The sequence below is a fragment of the Polyodon spathula genome, chromosome 28 (genome assembly GCF_017654505.1).
Source record: "Polyodon spathula isolate WHYD16114869_AA chromosome 28, ASM1765450v1, whole genome shotgun sequence".
In the NCBI taxonomy this organism is placed as follows: Eukaryota; Metazoa; Chordata; class Actinopteri; order Acipenseriformes; family Polyodontidae; genus Polyodon; species Polyodon spathula.
This window is the reverse complement of record NC_054561.1, coordinates 1,107,610-1,127,788: the sequence shown is the minus strand read 5'-3', so window position 1 is coordinate 1,127,788 and position 20,179 is coordinate 1,107,610. Positions and strand designations below refer to the sequence as shown.

Sequence of the window (20,179 nt, the reverse complement as noted above, 5' to 3'; positions counted from 1 at the left end):
CGTAAACCAGACAAAATAGGAAGAAAACCGTAGCCAACAGTGTCCCTCCTAAAACGCTAATAAGCAAACACAATATATTTCGATCCAGTTTCAATTGAAAATAGTGAGGCTCAGAAGAATTCGTTTCCCAACATTTTGTAGTAATTAATTTTTTTCGTATTATCTGAATCAGCTGAAGATATAGCAGCAGACTGTGATCATGTATGGCATCCACTATATTTAGTCCCGTTGGTTTATTTAAACGTTTGTTGTTGTTGTTTTTTTTTTCAACTGCACACCAAAGAAAGAAAAATAAAACCCCGAAAGATTGTATTATTCTCATCTGATTTGAAATGTTGGGGAACTTGACGAACTGCATATTTACCTGTGTTTTAATGTTTAATTATTTGCTTGGAAGGTTTCTGTTTGTTTTTTCCACTGGATGTGATGCGAATGTAGATCCAGCTACACGTGCTGAAGAAAGACATTTTAATAGATCGCGTTTCAATCATTATAACGATATCAAACCGACAATAAAATAACTGCAAATCCATTCTTTAATTCAGACAGCTTCCCTCTGCCCTTTGCACTCGTATTGTATGAAGCACTGATAACCTTGTTACCCAATAAGTGTGTCTTATTTTTAAACGAAAACATTAGAGGTTAAGGTTATGACTTGGGCAGTTTCGTTAGTGATCGGAATTCGACAGCTTGTTTGAGACTTTTTATTGATTCATATCAGGGCTGAAGAAAGAGAAACGCCTACATTGTATTCATCTTACATTTAGAGGGAAATGGGGGGACTATGCAGTGTAATGTATTGAAGGGTTTTTTTTTTTTTTTTTTTTTTTTTTTTTGTACGATTTTATTTTTCCTCGGTATTGTTTTACGAATAACAAAGAACCACCCACAACTAAAAAATAAAAGTTGAACTAAAACCATGTTTTATTTGTTAAATTCAGATGTTTTAAAAAGAAAGGTACAGCCTTTGTTTTGTATAATTCCGTGTAGAACCGTGACTTGAGCTTTGACATCGTCACTGAACCCTCACACTCCTCGCTAATGTAATTAACTGCAGAATTAGTGTAAGTGCAGTAAGTCGTCACGTGTTCGCATTACCAGGATTGTCCACACGGTGGCGGCAGCTGAGAGAAATTGGTAGCCTGTTGTCATTGGCACCGTGCAAAAACCTGCGCTTGCAGAAACTGACTGTGCACCAATCAAATATAGAAACTTGCACCTATAACAACTGTATTTCCTTATGTTATATGTTAGTTATTTGTGATTTTTTTTTTCCTGTCTTAAAAAGTCAACAAAGGTATTCCCAATGAGGTTAGTGCATCTGTGACTTTCTGCTCCGGTGCAAAATGAGTCGTATTGATAACGGGGGATGGTCCCCACCCTAAGTAAACAGTTTCTTATTGTAACGATTACTACTTGCACCTAAGTTATTTTGTTTTTGTATATTTCTTTAAAAACGTTAACATAATCTATTATTTTGCTTCTTAAAATAAAATTATTCCAACGCTTTCAAATCTGACTCTCTGTGTGTGTGTGTGTGTGTGTGTGTGTGTGTGTGTTTGTTTGTTTGTATGCCCGCGTACAAGTCTATCATTTTTCCAATGGCAACACATTCTACTTAATGACGCCATAAGCGGTGGCACTATATGCTCTTATAGCCTGTTAACTGTACACAAACATACACCTATTGTGGAACGAGTGGCTGCGTTAACCAGAAACCCTGGGAAGAAAAAACAGACCCTTACCTCTTTCAAAAGAAAATGTGCTTTGTAAATTGTACAATAAATACTGAGTCATGTCCTCCCCATTGCTGGGTGATTACTCACTGTAAATCACATAGAGAGGAACAGTCACAATAATACTTTCTGTGGATTTAGTTATAAATTTATCAATTCATTTGGTTACACTAGCCAAAGCTGGTTCATAAATGTAAATTCCCTTTTATTGTAGCCTGCAATCTACCACTGTGCAACAAAGCAATGTATATGTATTAACAATATTATTTTATTTTAAATATGATGTGACCAGTAGATTGTCTTTAATGAATCGAGTTATTTGAAATAATGTGTTCTTATGTACTATATTGGGATCACTGTTATTTGTTTTCCCAAGAAACATGATGCACTCTCCAGTTTAATCAATACAACCCTTGTTCACTTGAAGGTGACATCACAATGCAGATTATTCACTTATTACATAAAGTTTGAAGGTGACATCACAATGCAGATTATTCACTTATTACATAAAGTTTGAAGGTGACATCACAGTGCAGATTTTTTTTTTTCATAAATGTTTGCTAGCTGTCCTGTGATATTTTCAAGGAAAACAAATCTATTTTATTTTTAGGTTGTTCTTCCAGGAAAAATACAATGCAATGTTTAGTCCTAGAGATCCAGTTACAGGGATGGGAATAAGCTCCCATTGCATAGCAGTTTGATCCATTCCTGTTGTTACCTATACACTGGGGGCCAATCAGGCTCATTTTCCTGGAATGGGTGAAACTGCTATGCAATCGGAGTCATATTCCCATTCCTGCAGTTACATAAAATCAACCCCACAACTATAGAATTAGTTAGATGTTTAGAATTGAAAGATGCATATTATGAAATAGCATCTAGTGAAGGAAATCTTTCACTTTGATTAACCACAGGAGTGTAATTTCATCTTCAGACCACGTCCCTATAATGTTATAGCAGGAATGATTCTGCATTCGTTCTTGAAACTGCACTCTACCATAAAGCCTCTAACCGTTTACTGTACACAGTTTTATAGTATTACCCTTTTGTTTAGTTGTTTTGTTTTGTTTTTTTTTTTAAACTTTTGGATTTTTCTTTAAAACAACAATGATACAACCAAAATGATATAAAATACATTTAAAAAAATAAAGAGATAAAAATATTTAGAAATAGTGTTCTTCAGAAACAAAAAATAAGTCATAATTAAAAATCTATACAACTGAACAGGATTGTTGAAATACTAGAGATGTTTCTTATAGTTTTGTGACCCTTTTAATTTAAAAAATAGCAAATTGCACACTGAAGATATTGGGATCTATTGAATTGGTGTAAAGGGTGTATCTAAAACAGGAGGATTTTTTTTTATATTTTCACAGACAGAAATAAACTACAACACTACTGTTAACTATCTTCTGTTTGATTTTTAAGATCTTGAGCACTTCAGCCATTACTAGAACAATGGCTGTGTTTACACACACACACACACACCCACTTAAAATGTTATGCAGTGTTATGTTATGAAGAAGAAGAAGAAGAAGAAGAAGAAGAAGAAGAAGAAGAAGAAGAAGAAGAAACAGTAAACTATAAATGTTCTTCAATAAATCAAAGACTTTATGATTTTTTTTTTAAACGCCAGTTCAAATTCAATGAAGTAAAAGTTCAGGACATGAAACTAAAATCTTACACAAGCAGTTTCCATTCAGTCCGTCAGCAAAAGGTGTTGACTTTGGGAGTAAAAGGTCACTGAAAGCTCCTCATTTCATCTAAGATCACGTGAGGAACTGAAAAACTAATCAGCTTTCTTTTCTGCATATGCAATAAACTTCCTTAAAATACTTGGCAAAGAAGGGAATATATATAATATAGTATATTGAAATATGTTTTTGAAGAGGCAAACGGCTGGTTAACATAAAGTTAAGGCCTAAACTGTAAGTTTTATTTGTATTAAAAGTGTTTAATTTACATTTCTAATCTCTATCAGCATAAGAACCCATCTGGGTTTGTTTCAGTGTTAAAAAACAAACAAGCAATAAAAAAAACAAAACATAAATGTACATTTCCCTCAAATCTCTTTCCCTCTAAAGTTGTCAGAACCTGTGTGCCCCTTAAATTCTCACAACTGTGAGACTATATTGCTAAACCCTTTTCCCATTACTGATACATCCAAGGGTGGAAATTAATACTTGTGGAAAAAACCTGCTAGCATGTGAGGCGAGAGAGAGACCACTACATTTCAGGATAATATGTTCAAATAATGCGTCTTAGCCCTAGAGTAAAGGTGTGGTGTTTTAAAAGTGTTTATGCGAAATGCATGTCGTATACACATTATGTCAGCCCATGTGGAAGTATCAGATCTTTGATCTATACATTTATACAATTTTATCAGTAATCTAAAAACACCATTACAATGATGTGTATCTATAGCTATTTTTCTATCAAATTAATTGTACCACAATTTTTGTTCCTGGGTAGTAAGTGTTATTTCCTAATTGCTTATGCCTCAAAAGTATAGAAAATGGCTATTATTCCCCACAAACTTTGCTTTTGTGACCAGGACAGTGATATTTCAAAATATCACTATTTCCAATGGGAAAACGGGCAAATGTGTGTCTTTTCGTTCACATAAAGTCAGAAAAAAACAACATATGAATCCAAATTAACATGTATTTATACTAAAGTAATACAAAAATGACTACAAAAGATTTAGAAGTGAGTAGTTTTTCGAGATTTACGATTATACTGTATTTACAGTATAATCGTAAATCTCGAAAAACTACTCATTTCTAAATCTTTTGTAGTCTTTTTTTTAAACTATTCTTGAAAATGTAATTTATTATAACCCAGAACTGTTGCAAGTTGGAGCAGTAACAGCTAAGCGTATTGCTGTGTGTGTGATTGTGAAACAATGCTGTTGAGTGCAGTGTTATATTTCCAAACACTTTATAGATAGCAATGTAACAGGAAGTTTCAGTTTAGTTTCAGAACTGCCTGTACTACTGGCTGCCATAGCAACAAGGTACATTTCAGTTGGTTTAACATGTATGTGTCTATCAGCGTTTACAGATGTTCAGTCCTGTATATTAACTGCTTCATTAGTGCGATATATATATATATATATTATATATATATATATATATATATATATAGATTATATATATATATAGATATAGATATAGATAGCTCGATGATATATAGATATATAATATATATATATATATATATATATATATATATAATCTATATATATATCTATATCTATCTATCTAGCTATCTATAGATATTATACACAAGCACACAACACACACACACACACACACACTTTAAACGCCTCGTGGTATGGTCCTATAAAAGTCTGGCTTTAAATTCGATTGCAAATCCAACTCTGCTGCAATATTTACGTGCTCCGTTTTGCAAACCCTTTGGTACCACAACTAAAGCGAGACCAGCTGCAGCGAAGTCACCCCGTAACCTTTGAATAATGATAACCTATATTTGGGCGATACTACAACAACACCGTCTGTATGTTACACATGCACGGGTCGATTGTTTCGTTTTTTTTAAGACGAACCTACGCCTTACTTGCTGACGTGCACTTACACAAGCGAAGTGACGCAGCCGTTTGGTTTGTTTCAGTGCTTGCGCTAACGGAGGGGTCTGTATGGAAAAGGGAGAGAGGGGCCATTAAAAGTAGAGTTGGTAAGTACTAGGCCCAAGCGTGTCAGCGTGCTGCGTGACGGAGGACGGGGGAGGAGGTGGGAAAGGCGGTGCAGACGCATCCGGAGTGTGCTAAAACATTGTGGGCCACCGTACTTGAGGGAAACGCTTATCAATCGCATAGTGCTGTCCATTAACCCCCAGCTATTGTAAAAAGTTTGGCACCATTCTATAGAATTAACCAATTTTGCTTCATGAAGTCGAATGAAACATGCTCTATATTTTTACGTTAGCATATTTAATTACATACCGCTTTGTAGTTTCCCACGACATTTTCAAATCTAGCATATGTTTGCAGTTTCTTTGATTGCATGGTGTTAAATAAAAGATCAAAATGATGTTCATATAGTTTTGTGGGTTTTTTTAAATTTTCTTTTAACGATGTTGCAAAACCTTTGGCCATAGCTGTACATGACACTACTGCTGCTGCACAGCTGTCTTCTGTATCTCCCGCTGTCTGTCGCTTCATAGGTCTATTGCATTGTAGGTCTGTGCGATTACAGCATCAGGGATCCTATCCTCGAGTTGTTTTTTCAAGATCACGCCGATTAACTATTAGCCTCATAGATAACTCAATTTGATTAAGCAAAACAACGTCCTAACACTACCCTACATGACGCCAGTCCCACGGAATTCTCCCATTGACTGAAAACACAATTTACCCTCCACCCCCACAATCCCATTCAAAATCTCAAGACCCGGGGGGGGGGGGGTAGATCAAAATTCCAGATCATTCAGGCTTTTGCAATTGTTCCAAAAAGAATTGATCAGACCCCCCACCATACCCCGAACCTACCCCCACACTCACACCATTGATTTCAACAGAAACCAACAGATGGCTAGTGTCTTTTTTGTATCTGTGTGAATTAAAATAACCAATGAAACACACACACACACACACACACACACACACACGCAAGCGTGTTAAACTGCTGTGAAATATGAATATAGCATCACCCCCATCCACTTTGTGCTCTACTCGTGGAATGGGTTGTTCCACCCGTTCCTCCCAGACCACGTGGTTTCCTCTTTGCAAACAAAAAAAAAATGAGTCAATTTTTCAGGTTGGTTGTATTTAGAGGCGGTGCCATCGACCGGGAGAAGGCTGTGTGACAGCGCTGGGTACGACTCTCCGAGGTCTAGGGTAGCGAAAAAGGAGCTTTTTTAACTACCGCCACCGTCACCAATATCATCCAAACCCCAAACTCTTGTTATAATAATTTTCATCAAGGGTGTTTTGCATTGGCCGATTTTTTTTTCTCTTCCTCTCCGTCTCACAAGCGCTTAGCTCTCCGCTCTTCAGTACGTCTTGCAGATCCAACATTCTGAGCGTAACTTTTCTTTCTTTTTCCTTCTTTTCTTTCATCTTGTTTTTTACAGTTATCAGCGTTTCTTGTTTTATTATTGCGAACGGCTATTTTATTTTTTATTATTTTGTTTTGTTTTTTTTTTTTTTTTTTTTTTTTTTTAATATTTTTGGGGTTTGGGACCCGCATCATCCAACATGAACAAGCTGTACATTGGGAATCTGAGCGAAAACGTGACACCCGAAGACTTGGAAAAAGTCTTTCAAGACTGTAAGATTTCGTTCACCGGGCAGTTTTTGGTGAAAACTGGGTACGCGTTTGTCGATTGCCCCGATGACCAGTGGGCAATGAAAGCCATCGAGGCATTCTCTGGTAAGCTACTAAAATGATATCCCTTTGCATTTTAGTGTGTGTGTGTGTGTGTTTCAAAGGTTAATGCATCAATATAACGAAGCCATACTCTAATTGTTGTATATACCTATATTTGTAATTTGTCTAAAGTTTAATCTTCATTAAGCTGTTTACATTTGAATTTCTTTAAAGTGAATAAAAATGCAATTGAATTCGAATGGTTGTTTTTAATTCAGGGACGGGGGGTAGACGGGAGTGGGGGGGGGGGGGGGAGACACCAACTTTTGGGGGCGTATCGACAGTTGAGTGTCTCTCTAAAGCACAATTCGTTAAATATTTTAACGTGTGTTCATCGTGGGCTAATATATTATTGGAAAATACGTTAAATGATGAGGTTCCTAGAACGTTCTGAAACACCATTATAACACAGACAGGACACTTGAAAACGCTGCAGTTCTCTGTACTTCTAAATTATACGATAATACTGCACCCCTCGACCTAAGGTACGGCAGGCCATTATAGATTACAAGAATTCAATTATATTTGTGCAAAAATAGCCACTTATTGCGTCAAAACCAGGTGCGCTCAAGTCAAATGTCACTGTCGCGGAAAGCCCATCTGTCATATGGAATTGGGGTATGGGTAATCTGAGAATTGTGATTCAAAATTGTGTTACCTTTTTTTTTTTTTTTTAATTTTGTAAATTTCACGTAGCATGTGATGTGTTCTATACTATAGCGCGAAGGTCGCCATGCTGTGTTGAACTATAGTGGAGACAGCAGCCAGCACAGGCACTTTAATATTCTCTCGTGGTAGTAACCATACACGTAAATAAAAACAACAACAATAACTACAAATATTTAGTTAAAACAGAGAGACCCCCCACGCACAACAAAAAGTCAAATACAAACACTGGCCCATTCATTTTACCGCCTGGTTTTGTGTAATGAGGAAATGTGAGCTGATGTTTAATTATCGCTAGTACATTATGGGTTTTTGGTTTGCTTTTGCATATTAAGATGTGTTCAGTGTACAGTTAGAAAACTCGCTTTCACTCTGGAATGAGTTTGGGGGTTGTATAGAACAGGTACACGTGGTGGTGTGCAGAATTTGAGGGATAACTTCAGTGCAATGCATTTGTAATGTTAGTAACACAAACAAAACAAAAAAATACTTGGTAAAACCAAGAATGAATGAACTAAGTTATCTGGGTGCGGGCAACAATGGGGCTACAGCAGGACCGGCATAGGGCGAAGGAGAAACTGATCGACCTACAAGTTACATTAAAAAAAAAAAAAAATCTGATTTAATTGTGTTTTCAGGGAACGTGGAGCTCCACGGCAAACGCATAGAAGTGGAACACTCAGTCCCCAAAAAACAAAGGTATTTTGTCTTTTTGTTTTACTTGCTAACAGGGTTCATCTTGTGTTCCATTTGAGCGATACTCATGTGTACATTTCTGAATTTCACAATGAAATCCGGGCTGCCGGGAGAAATCTGGAGTGCTGGCGATTCTGCTTCCATAGGCCAGAAAGCAGCCTTTCTCTTTATCTAACGTGTTTTTCTTCTAAAGGTTTAAAAGGTGTTGCACGAGTATACTTTTTTATCATGGTGTAGCATAAAAGGTTTTTTTGGGTTATGGGTTTTTTTTGGTTTTTAGTTTTTTTTTGCAAACATGGGGCTTTCGAACGGTGGCCTCATTGTCATGTTTATGTTAATTCATTATGAAAGTCTCTTACTTTGTATCTTTCTCTTTATGGATTATTCCTCGTGGTAAATGCAGTTGATCTGTTTTTGGAAAACAACTTTTTGATTTAAAAAAAAAATGTCCAAAGTAAGGAGATTTATAAATAGACACAAAAGTCTGAGGTCGGTAACAGTGTTTCAAATCGTGTGGACTATTTTGCAACAAGTTAGACTCAAAAAAGTTCTAGTGTGTGATGTGTGTGTGTGTGTGTGTGTGTTTGTTTGTTTGTTTGTTTTTTTGTGGTGGTTTTAGTTTTTTAATTCACATCCCTGAATTGATTTATTTGTGTAGTTATCATTCTAACTGCATAACAAATTATATTTGTTCAGCAAAACAATTAAAATAAGCTATGCCAAGGAGTCCGTTTGATTTTATTTATTTTTACCTTTTGCCACTGTTGGTTCCATTTGGTTAGCTTATAATTTACTGTAGAGGTTTTAGTTTGTACATAATTTAAGAGCTGGGTAATGTTAAAGGGTTGCTGGGTACACTGTGTATTTTTGGAGTAATCTGTACGTTTCCTGTTCGAATATCTTTGTGTGTAGTCATGTTGCCTTCTCCTAGCGCTCTCAGCAGTGGGGCTGCATGTTTTCACATGGTGGTAGATCTAAGGAGAAGAGAAATACAAATCTCATATAAACCTTGTGTATGGTGTTACCAGTGGCACTGTGGAGCGTTTGGGTTATCAAAATTATATTTAGAATAAAGAAAGAAACGATCTAAGTTAAAATGCCCTTTTAAAATTATACACATTAATTTACTGACATAGAATTCAGTTTACATGGGTGTTTTTTTGGGGGGGGGGGTTGTGCGGGAGATGGAGAAACGCGTGTGTTTTTTTTTTTTTTTTTTTTTTTGTAAAAGGTGTAAAACGAGTGTGTTTAAAATTATAGTGCATAATATAAATACAATAATTATGTGAAGAATGTCCAAATGGATTCGCCTCATATAAACACGTGCTCCCCTCACACAATATGGCTGTAGCCCGCTCACGTCACTTAATAACCTACATTTTGTCGTGTGTTTTAGCTTTGCTGTGCTGTTTGGAAGTTATAACTGTTTCTTTGTTGTTTAAAAAATACATCCACATTAATTGTGTTGAATTCTTGGGAATTGGTATTATTGAATATATATATATATATATATATATATATATATATATATATATATATATATATATATATATATATAAATGTGTGTGTGTGTGTGTGTACGAGTCACACACTGCAGCCAAGAAATTCAAATAGCACAAGTAGGCTACGTTTGTGTTATCTACGGTTATTTCAGAGATGTGTACGTGAATCTTTGCAGATTTAAGAATAATAATAATCATGCTAGCGCGGAGAGCCTCTTGCAAGTGTGTTTTACATTTCGTGCAATTTGTGTATTCTCAAGGAATTTGCCTGAAGTGTCATTTGTCGTTGGAAGTTGCATTTCACGGCGTTTAAAAACAATTACATTTAAAAGCTGTTTCTCTGGTTTAATTTCAGGGGAGGGGGTGAGATTTCCAACAGCAGGAATAATCAAAAAACGTGCAGAAATGACTGAGCCTGTGCGTTTTCCTGCTTCAGTTCACTTTACAAAATAAATAAATACGAAAATCCTGTTGTAATTGTTCTTCTGTCTTCAGGTAAAGGCTGTTTTTGTTGTTTTTTCTTTTTAAATTTAATCTGTAGCGTCAAAGTTAAGAGATTATGTGAAATAGGTCAAAAACATTGTATGTTGTGCCTCTTGCACAATGCAAGCATGTGACTCAATCTATGGCCTTCTCATGTTATTTAAGCATTTCCTGCCAGATCATCACCATACATGCCTTTTCCAAACAAGCTCAGAAAAAAATACACTGCAGTTTCATCAGAGTTTAACTGGGTTTCATCACTGGGTATCCGCAGAAAACCAAAACAATCCACAGCCCAAACTGTGGACAAATAATTCCCTCAACCTGTCACCCACCCAGCAAATTCATGTTAGTGACATCATGTGAGTGTATCGCTCTGGTGACGATTTGTGATGTCACAAGCAGATTGTGACCTCGTGTCCTTGGAGGAGGGCAGGACAGCAAAAAAAAAAAAAAAGAGCCGCACACAGATTGCACTGAAAAATCACCAATGTTGAAAATGTGCTGTGCAAATGACATAGCTGCATCAGATCTATATTAAATTCAATGGGACACGCATCTGTTTGCACCTAGGATAGAGACAGTTTCTTAATGTGTGTGTGTGTGTGCGTGTCCCCCTGCATGCAGCTGATTACAGAAGTTCTGTCTCATGCTGTCTGCTCCCAGCAAACTCCCTGCTGACTCTCATTGCTCTCCACTGTTGCAATTACCTGACTAGAGTTCATGTAGCCGGTTGATACTTGAGGCTCAAATGCAATGTGTTTGTGGCTTTCATGTGCGAAAACAGGTTCTCTTAGATGGGAATTGTATGAATGAGCTGCTTGGATTGTTTGGAAAAGCTTTGCTATCACGGTTTTAAATCTCTAATGCTAATGTAAATGTACTGGGGTATCGGGTAAAGAAGCATCTGCGGCTTGTTAGTCATTGGCGGATACCTTCTTAAATAAAAAATATTATTTGCAAGCAGTCCACTAACAGTTAAATCAAGGGAATTGCGTTAATGTAAGCCCTTTGAGTATGTGTATATAAACATAAACTTTTACTGCTCGTTAAATATTCACTTGGTTTTTACTATATATTTTTTCTTTGTAGATAAACACACATATATACAGCTATGGCCATCAGTTTTGTATCACACTCTATATAGACTTAGCTAATTTTTCATCATAAAGTCGAATGAAACCTGCTGAATAATGTTACGTTAACATATTGAATTACACACCGCTTTGTACTTTCCATATACTTAAAGAAAAACTGACAAATTAAAAAAGGTGACATTTCGAAACATGAAATACTGCTGTACTGCTATTATGGCTTCCGGTAGACTTTAGCAATACCATTTAGAAGTTTATTTGATTGCATGATGTTAAATAAAAGATCAAAATAATGTTCATATAGTTTTATTATTGTTTTACTGTTTTATGTCTCCATCCTAAAATTTTATTTGATACAAAACCATTGGCCACAGCTGTACATATAAATACATACAATCAAGTGAGATCTTAGTTTCTTATTCTTTGTAAAAACAATAAAACTAAGGGCCATAATTTGAAAGCGTTTACTATAGTTTAATAAATCCTATTAAAAAAAAAAAAATTCATTTAAGGGCTGGAAGTGTTTTAAAAATATGCCAAACTAAAACCTGTCCCATTTTATTTCTCTTTGATGGGAAGATAATGCAGTTTGTGTACAATGTCACTGCTGCGCATCGTTACACTTTCTCTTGGTATTTACACATGTCTGTTTATTTATCAATCCCTGTATTGCTGCGTGTGTCAGTAAACTTGCCTAAAGGATGTGGAATTGTCACAGCATTGGGGTGCACTGTGTCTTTAAGAACCCCCACCCCAGTTCAAAGGCTACATCCTTCCTCTGCTTTGGGTTGAACCATCTGTCTTGTTTTAAAGGAGCCAGGACCCATTTTCAGGAGACCTCACAGAGCTGAAATGCAGGAATGAGTCACTAGCACTGTATTTATTTAGCATGAAAATTCCTACAACCTTCCTGCAAATAAAACCCCAAAAACACCTTGCTTCTGAAGGTGTAAATTGTCTCTGCTTGCATTGGAAGAGTCTGCCAATGTTATCCATGAGCATTTTTGGTTCAGTGAAAACTATTGTCTTCAGAATGAGGGCTGCTTTCTAATTAATCCCAATGATGCAGGTGTAGCTGTTGAATACTGTTATGTAAATGACTGGGGGTTTCCCTTAAAAAAATGAGCACATGGTTTAAGAATTTCAGACCATACCAGTAATCTGTGTCTCTGTGTGTGTGTGTGTGTGTGTGTGTGTTTTCTTGAGTGAGATATACGTAATGCATGAATCAGAACCAGCAACGGCTGAATGCTACTGCAGGGCTGAAGTGTCCAAATCAGAAGAAAATATTCAAAACAGTTTCTGTCTAAAAGATATACACAGACAGAAAGACAGAGACTCTTTGCTCAAATTTGGTAGCCAACTAGAGATCTCACCATCGTGATTTATCAGTGTTGCTTTTAACATTGAACAATTCTGTCAGTTGTGGAAATAGAGCATAAACGCTCATGGGGTGCTGTGGACTAACAGGACCTGCTCATAAAGAGAGTGGGTTGTTCACAAGTGGGAGGAAAAAACAGCAATCCATGGACATTCATAGAGTTTTCCATTGATATAAAAAGTCTTGGAGAAAGAAAGCATGTTATATTTAAAAGGCTGAATTTCCCTATCCCCTTCATGTGCTTGTCATTACAGTGTGATGTTAAACTGTGGTATGGGGTTTGAATGATTGAGTGAATGGAAGGGTAGATTCCCATTGTGAAAGTGTTTTGAATTGTTCCTAAGCATTCAAACACTGTCAAAGCTGTGCATTTTATACGGGAGGATGCATTCAGGTCCTTTACCTTCATACATGCATGCTGTGCACTTCCAGTCATATGCACTAATGCTGTAGTGAAAACAATACTCTGATTGCTCTAACAACTGAGAGTTTTTTTCTGATCAGATACAAATATTCCTATAATAGATTCAAGTTTAAATAGTTGAACACGTTTAGTTTAAACATTTGGGAAATTACCCACTTGGACCCCCACCCCTGGTGGGGGACAGGGGTCCCCCTGCCCCCCTGCCCCCTGGGGACAGGGGGTTGGGGACAATGCGAAAAGCTGTTTAAATGCTTTATTTATTAGGAAAGCGCGAACAATAAAGCAGGTTCTGCAAAACAGGAATCTTGAACATGTATTGCTGGGTTTGGAAACTTGATACCAAACAAGCCGAGAGTGAAAGCAGTAAGAGATCAGCTGCTGATTCTCAGCAATGGCTTCAAACCAAGATGCATGTGTGCATGCTTATTAAACGAATGCAACAGAGCTGCGGCACAGCAGCAATGCATGCCTGAGTTTTCAGATTCATGGAAGATCATGTATTGTTAAAGAGGGCCGATATCAGGGAGAGCATCCAGTTCCAAAGGGTTGACAGAAGAAAGCTTATCCCTAAATCTGCTTTCCATCGCAGCTGGCAACAAAAGTATGCATTCTGAATTGATAATAAATCAACCATTTTGTAGTATAGTTTTTAGTTGAATATATTGTGTACTGTGTGTACATTGTGTGCAGGAATACATTACAGTGACAGTCAAAGTGTGAGAATTCAGTATCAAAATGCATAGCATAGATTAAATGTTCTTAATTCTACATACCAGTTTGTGTGTGTGTGTGTGTGTGTGTGTGTGTGTGTGTGTGTGTGTGTGTGTATATATATATATATATATATATATATATATATATATATATATATATATCTAATTAGTCAACCAGTTTCCTAGTGGAATATTGTACAGGTAATTAACAATAATGTATGCATTGAGAGAATTTCGTTATTCAAAAGCAAACCTTCAAATACAATTGACAATGTGCATATGATTATACACAGTCATTTAATACATGGATTGAGAACACTTTATAATTAAAAAAATGTACCAAAATAAATGAAGCAATGCAAACTATCTGACCTAGAGACTGGAATATGTTGACATTTTTAGGGTTAAAACGTTATGCTCTTACAAAAGGTTTTTAGACGAGGAACACATTTAAATGAAGTTAAGTTAAATAAACCGAACTTCAGTTTTAGTACCAAGGCTTGATCGTTGCGTTTTTTCTCCAGAAATCTTTTTTTTTTTTTTCTCGTCCTGATCGAGTAAAAATAAATAATTTGTAAAATTAGCAAAAAAACAAAACAACAAAAAAAAGCAAACTTAAAACAATCCTTTAACAGCTAAGTTTGTTCTTGCTAGTTTTTGTCACATTTGTGTTTAACTTATGCATTAAGTTAAATATCCAGTATAACTATAAGTTGTCTAGCAATATGACAAACTGTCCTTAAGAGTAAAAAAAAACATGACAGGGATGCAATTAACAGAAAACTATTGTAGCACCCCTTTGTTAATCTCGCTGCATTTAATACATTGAGCCTTGTCATTCCAGCACAGGGGAAATAGAGGATATTGTTTTCTTTCCTTTCTGAAAAAATACAAGGAAAAAAGCATCAGGTTTGGAATGAATACACTCATAGTCTTTAGGGAGTAAGTAGACTGCTGTCAGTGTTGTAAAATAACAAGACAGGTGTGTACAGTTATGAAGGAAGATCACTTTCAGAATGATGTCAGGGTGTAACACTGCTTTCAGAATGACATCCCCACATCGGCGCACTCCTGATTGCCAAAATGAACCTGAGCAAAAAAAAAAAAAAAAAAAAAGGCATTTGGCACGCTTTATATCAATTAAAAAAGTTCTGTTTGAATCAGAAGTGTTCTTTTAGCTTCCTGTCTGTGCAGGTCCCATAGTACTGATGAATTCCACAAACAGTAATGTCATCTGTATTGAAATGTGTGGTTACCTGTGATGCAGCTAGATTTAAGCATATATATATATATATATTGTTGCTATAGGAGGAATGAAGTGATTGTTCTTAGTTGCTTCATGCTAGTATTATACCATTAAAGTGTGGGGCTAACTCACCAAGGTCTTATACACAGTGTGCAGTTTGCTGCAAAACTGTTAATGTTACAAAAATGTTAAAAATGTCGAAGCAAGCAAGGAAACAACAGATCTATTTGTCTACTTAAACAAGTGATTAAAGTCATGCATCATAAAGACTTATAACAAGCGTTTTATTTTTTTTAATCAAGTTTTTATTAATTACAAAACATACTCTTGAAATTAGGTCTTTGCAAATAGGGTGAATTAGCTTGACTAGATGACACTTAATTCATTCATTATTGCTGGTCTCCTTCATTTAAAGGTGCTTGTTAAACGGTCGGCTTGTGTTTAGCTTAAAGTTCTCAACTGACAATTTTGTCTTATAATCATTGATTCAAATGAAAATGAAGCAATCTTTGGGGTTGTTTGAATTTATTTATTTTTGGCTTGAACTAAAAGAGTTTGTGTTCTTAGTTACTTTACTGAGAAGCCATTCTAAAATGTCAGGGAAAGACTGCGTCTGCAGCTTTACGTGCGTAAGGCGTGCAGTCCTGTACCGTGTGTGCAATGCACAGGATTGGCCTTTATATTGTGGTTCTGTCAGCTTTTGGCCCCTCCTGCTGGAATTAGCAAGCACTTCTTGCTGGAGGAAGAGGGGTATTGCTGCACAGCGTTACTCTCGCAGGGTAGCTCGCGCAGCGTTACTCTCGCAGGGTAGCTCGCGCAGCGTTACTCTCGCAGGGTAGCTCGCGCAGCGTTACTCTCGCAGGGTAGCTCGCGCAGCGTTGCTCTCGCAGGGTAGCTCGCACAGCATAGCTCGCACAGCGTAGCTCGCACAGCGTAGCTCGCACAGGGTAGCTCCTGCAGCGTAGCTCCTGCAGGGTAGCTCGCGCAGCGTTACTCTCGCAGGGTAGCTCCTGCAGGGTAGCTCGCACAGCGTAGCTCCTGCAGGGTAGCTTGCACAGCATAGCTCCTGCAGCGTAGCTCGCACAGCGTAGCTCGCACATGGTAGCTCACGCAGGGTAGCTCGCACAGCGTACCTCACGCAGGGTAGCTCGCACAGCGTAGCTCGCACAGCGTAGCTCCTGCAGCGTAGCTCCTGCAGGGTAGCTCGCACAGCGTAGCTCCTGCAGGGTAGCTCGCACAGCGTAGCTCCTGCAGCATAGCTCCTGCAGCGTAGCTCGCACAGCGTAGCTCCTGCAGGGTAGCTCACATGGTAGGGGTGTTGAGGGTGAATGAAGCACAACGTAAATTAGGAGTTGCTCACACAGCACTACCCTGTGGGAGCTCCTTGTGAGAGCTACGCTGTGTGAGCCTTTGTTCTGCAGCGATATACTCTTGGCTGGGAGGGGGGGTCTTATAGTCCCATGTAAAGCTTCTACGAATTAAATTGTAATTCAAAGTAATGTCCTTAATTACTTTCAGCTTGTGTGTGTGTGTGTGTGTGTGTGTATAGAGAGAGAGAGGTGTGTGTGTGTGTCTGTCTATAAATCAAATATTTCAGAAAAACACTTGAGGAGAAAAAAATGAAAAAATAAACAAAAAAGAAAGTGTGTGTGTGTAAAGTTGGGTCTTAGATTTGAGTTCTGTCAGGGTTGCTGAACTCAAAGCACAGGTCAAATAATAAATATTAGATCTGAAAATCTCGTCAGGTTATCTTCCACTTCAGATTCCGATAGAGTTGTCTGTGACCTTTGTTCCTGCCCAGCCTCTCCTCTGACAAACAGCACTGAATGAATTTAAGGTGCCATTTATTTGTGAAACAAACCCCCCTTTAAAACTAATGAACACTGTCTGTCTGCAATGCACTGCAATGTGGAAAACAGTTAGGAAAGCAAACCCATGCTTGCAAAGAGGAAATTAAGGCCATCCAATGCTCCACTTAGTAGTGGGGTGTCCTTGAAGCAAGATGTCAGCGCCTCACCCGGCAGAATTGTGCTGTAAGGAAATCTTCTGATTGTGTTGTAGCTGTCTGCAGTTCATACATGCAGTTGGTCTGTTTGCTTCATTGAAACACGTAGACTTTTACACAGAGAATTGTGAGGGTCTGGAATCAACTCCCAAGTAATGTTGTTGAAGCTGACACCCTGGGATCCTTCAAGAAGCTGCTTGATGAGATTCTGGGATCAATAAGCTACTAACAACCAAACGAGCAAGATGGGCCGAATGGCCTCCTCTCGTTTGTAAACTTTCTTATGTTCTTAAGTTATAGGTAATAAGTGGGAGCCATCACTTCCTACTTCATGCTTTCCCATTGACTCACTGTGCATGCGCTCAGAACACTCCCATTCCTCCTCATAGCGTTCATTCAGAAAGAGCGGACAGAGACGCTGCCATTGTCAGTACCTCCAAACCCCAGTGTAAGACTTCCTTAAGAAAATTCTAGCAAACATATATAACAAACCTTTATTACACTTTGCTATGCTTTTACTATGGGAAACTTTTAAAATGGTTAATTTATTGTGGCTAGTTTTTCAATATGCTTTACAATACCTCTTTGTGCTTTACAATGCTTCCCTGTGCTTTACCAGACCTCTCTGTGCTTTACAATGCTTCCCTGTGCTTTACCAGTCCTCTCTGTGCTTTACAATGCTTCCCTGTGCTTTACCAGACCTCTCTGTGCTTTACAATGCTTCACTGTGCTTTACCAGACCTCTCTGTGCTTTACAATGCTTCCCTGTGCTCTACCAGACCTCTTTGCTTTACAATGCTTCCCTATGCTTTACCAGAGCTCTCTGTGCTTTACAATGCTTCACTATGCTTTAACACACCTCTCTGTGCTTTACAATGCTTCACTATGCTTTACCACACCTCTCTGTGCTTTATAATGCTTCCCTGTCCTTTACCAGACCTCCCTGTGCTTTTATAAGTGTCTTAGAGTTCAGTATTTTAATATATTTTTATATAGTTAAATTAAATGGTATGTTCATTTTTGTACACGTATAACTCCAGATTCAAAATCGAATATGTAGCAAGTATTGGGGTGCAAGTTAGCTCCAGAATAAATGCAATTGTTTTGTAGCTTGTGTCTGTGCAATCGGTACTCCTAGTATAGCTGGCCTTGACATGATCTGCTGTCTTTGTGTAGCTTGACAACAGCGGCATGTAAATGTACCTTAAGTAAAAAAAAAAAAAGTTGCTTCCTTCCAACGTTTTGTCTTCAAAAACTGTCTGATTCTTTCGGTTTGAAAGGTCCTGTGTTTGTGTGAATAAGAGCCTTCTTTTAACAGGTTATTACAGTGGGAACACCTCTTCAGTGTGAGCATTTGTGAAGGAAACAGACTCTGTGCTTGCATAGTTTAGTAGTGGTATTAATAGTGTTAACCCAAAAAGACAAATTCTAACCGTTTAAAGCAGAAATATACATGCAGAGTCTGTGTTACCCTTCATGTTTATATCGTAGTGAATGTACAGTGTACAGCTACTTAATATTCAATCACAGTATTTATTCATAGTCTGTATCCTGTACAAATTACTGTATTTTAACTGCAGTGCTTCTTGTTATGGGTTATCTAATTGGATGCCTGTAACAGTTTAAACATTTAGGAAATTAAACTGAATCTAAAGCCCCTTTCACACTGGTGTTCCTACCGGGGAATGATTGGGTCACAATCCCGCGTATTGTAAAACGACGTACCTGGATCGGACCTTAGGGTTAACCCAGGTCCCAGTGACTCACCTCAGGATGAGGGTCGCCACGCTTCAACCCTGGTTGAGCAACAAAAAATGTACGATGGCCATTCGTGAGCCGACGAAATAACAAACAGCCACGCCTGCGTGAAGGGTTCTGTTTATTCTGTTTGGCCATATCTGTGTTTATTGAGATGCGGCACGAGCCAGATTGCAGCCGGGATGAAGAAACATTTGCTCTAATCAACATTTGTGCCGATGGTTCAATCCAGGGAAGCTTGGATGGAAGTGTCAGTAGCAAGCTGCTTCCGGGGCACTGATCTGCGCATTGTGTGCTTGCGCCTGTCACCCAGGTGAACTGTGCTCTGTCAAAAGCAGTGTGAAATCACGAACCCGACCCGGGTAGATCATGCCAGTGTGAAAGGAGCTCTGCACACCTCATTTTGTGTTCTACTGCACCCCAGCTAAAATTAAACAAGTGAAAATCATCAATGAAAACAAAATGACAACAGGTTTGCTTTGTGTGAGAGACGCTATCGAGGGTTACATCTCTGCCTGTGCAGACTCAACTGAGAAAGATTGCATCAGTGTTTTCTCTCCTGGTTGCTATTGGTTGAAAGTCAGTTGTGGTGGAAAGCTGAAAGTTTTTGATGTTTGAATTTTGAACTGAGAAGCATCATGGGTTTGAAACAAGACACTGGGGACCTGGCTGTTCAGTTAAACGTTTATTTGTCTGTTCCTGAAATCAGAACGTGTGATTTTGAGGGTTTGTATCAGTAGTGGTGCTAAAGAAAAGCGCTGAACTGCAGAAACATTTTGAAAAGCTCAGCTGAGGCATTTCTGTGATCGAAAATAAAGAAACATGTAGGTTTTAAATACTATGCTTCAAGTATTCTACTATGTCATGCAGAAACAAAGTTGTTGTTTTTTCTGAGTTTGTTTTTTTTTTTTATTGATTAGAAATGTGTTTTATTGTTGAAAACCCAGACTTGTTACAATCACACCTGGAAATGCCAGCAGCTCCTGGATGAAGTTCCATAAATGCATCTGTGTGTCTTTTTTTTTTCTTAAATTTCCAAAAACCTTTCAATAAAAAAAACTTCCAGAAATAATTCATCTAGCTAC

General features: G+C 37.7%; 1 protein-coding gene across 2 annotated transcripts in view; it reads left to right on the top strand.

Annotated features, from left to right (window-relative positions):
• Nucleotides 1-6,904: 6,904 nt before the first annotated feature.
• Nucleotides 6,905-20,179, top strand: part of LOC121301880 (insulin-like growth factor 2 mRNA-binding protein 1) — a 50,313-nt gene continuing 37,038 nt past the window's right edge. The window contains exons 1-2 of one of the 2 annotated variants that reach the window (XM_041231567.1): nt 6,905-7,129; nt 8,431-8,491. In XM_041231567.1, the coding sequence (XP_041087501.1) occupies nt 6,955-7,129; nt 8,431-8,491 (236 nt within the window). In that variant the 5' untranslated portion in view covers nt 6,905-6,954. The remainder of the gene's footprint in view (nt 7,130-8,430; nt 8,492-20,179) is intronic. The other variant, XM_041231566.1, reaches the window with a different exon arrangement.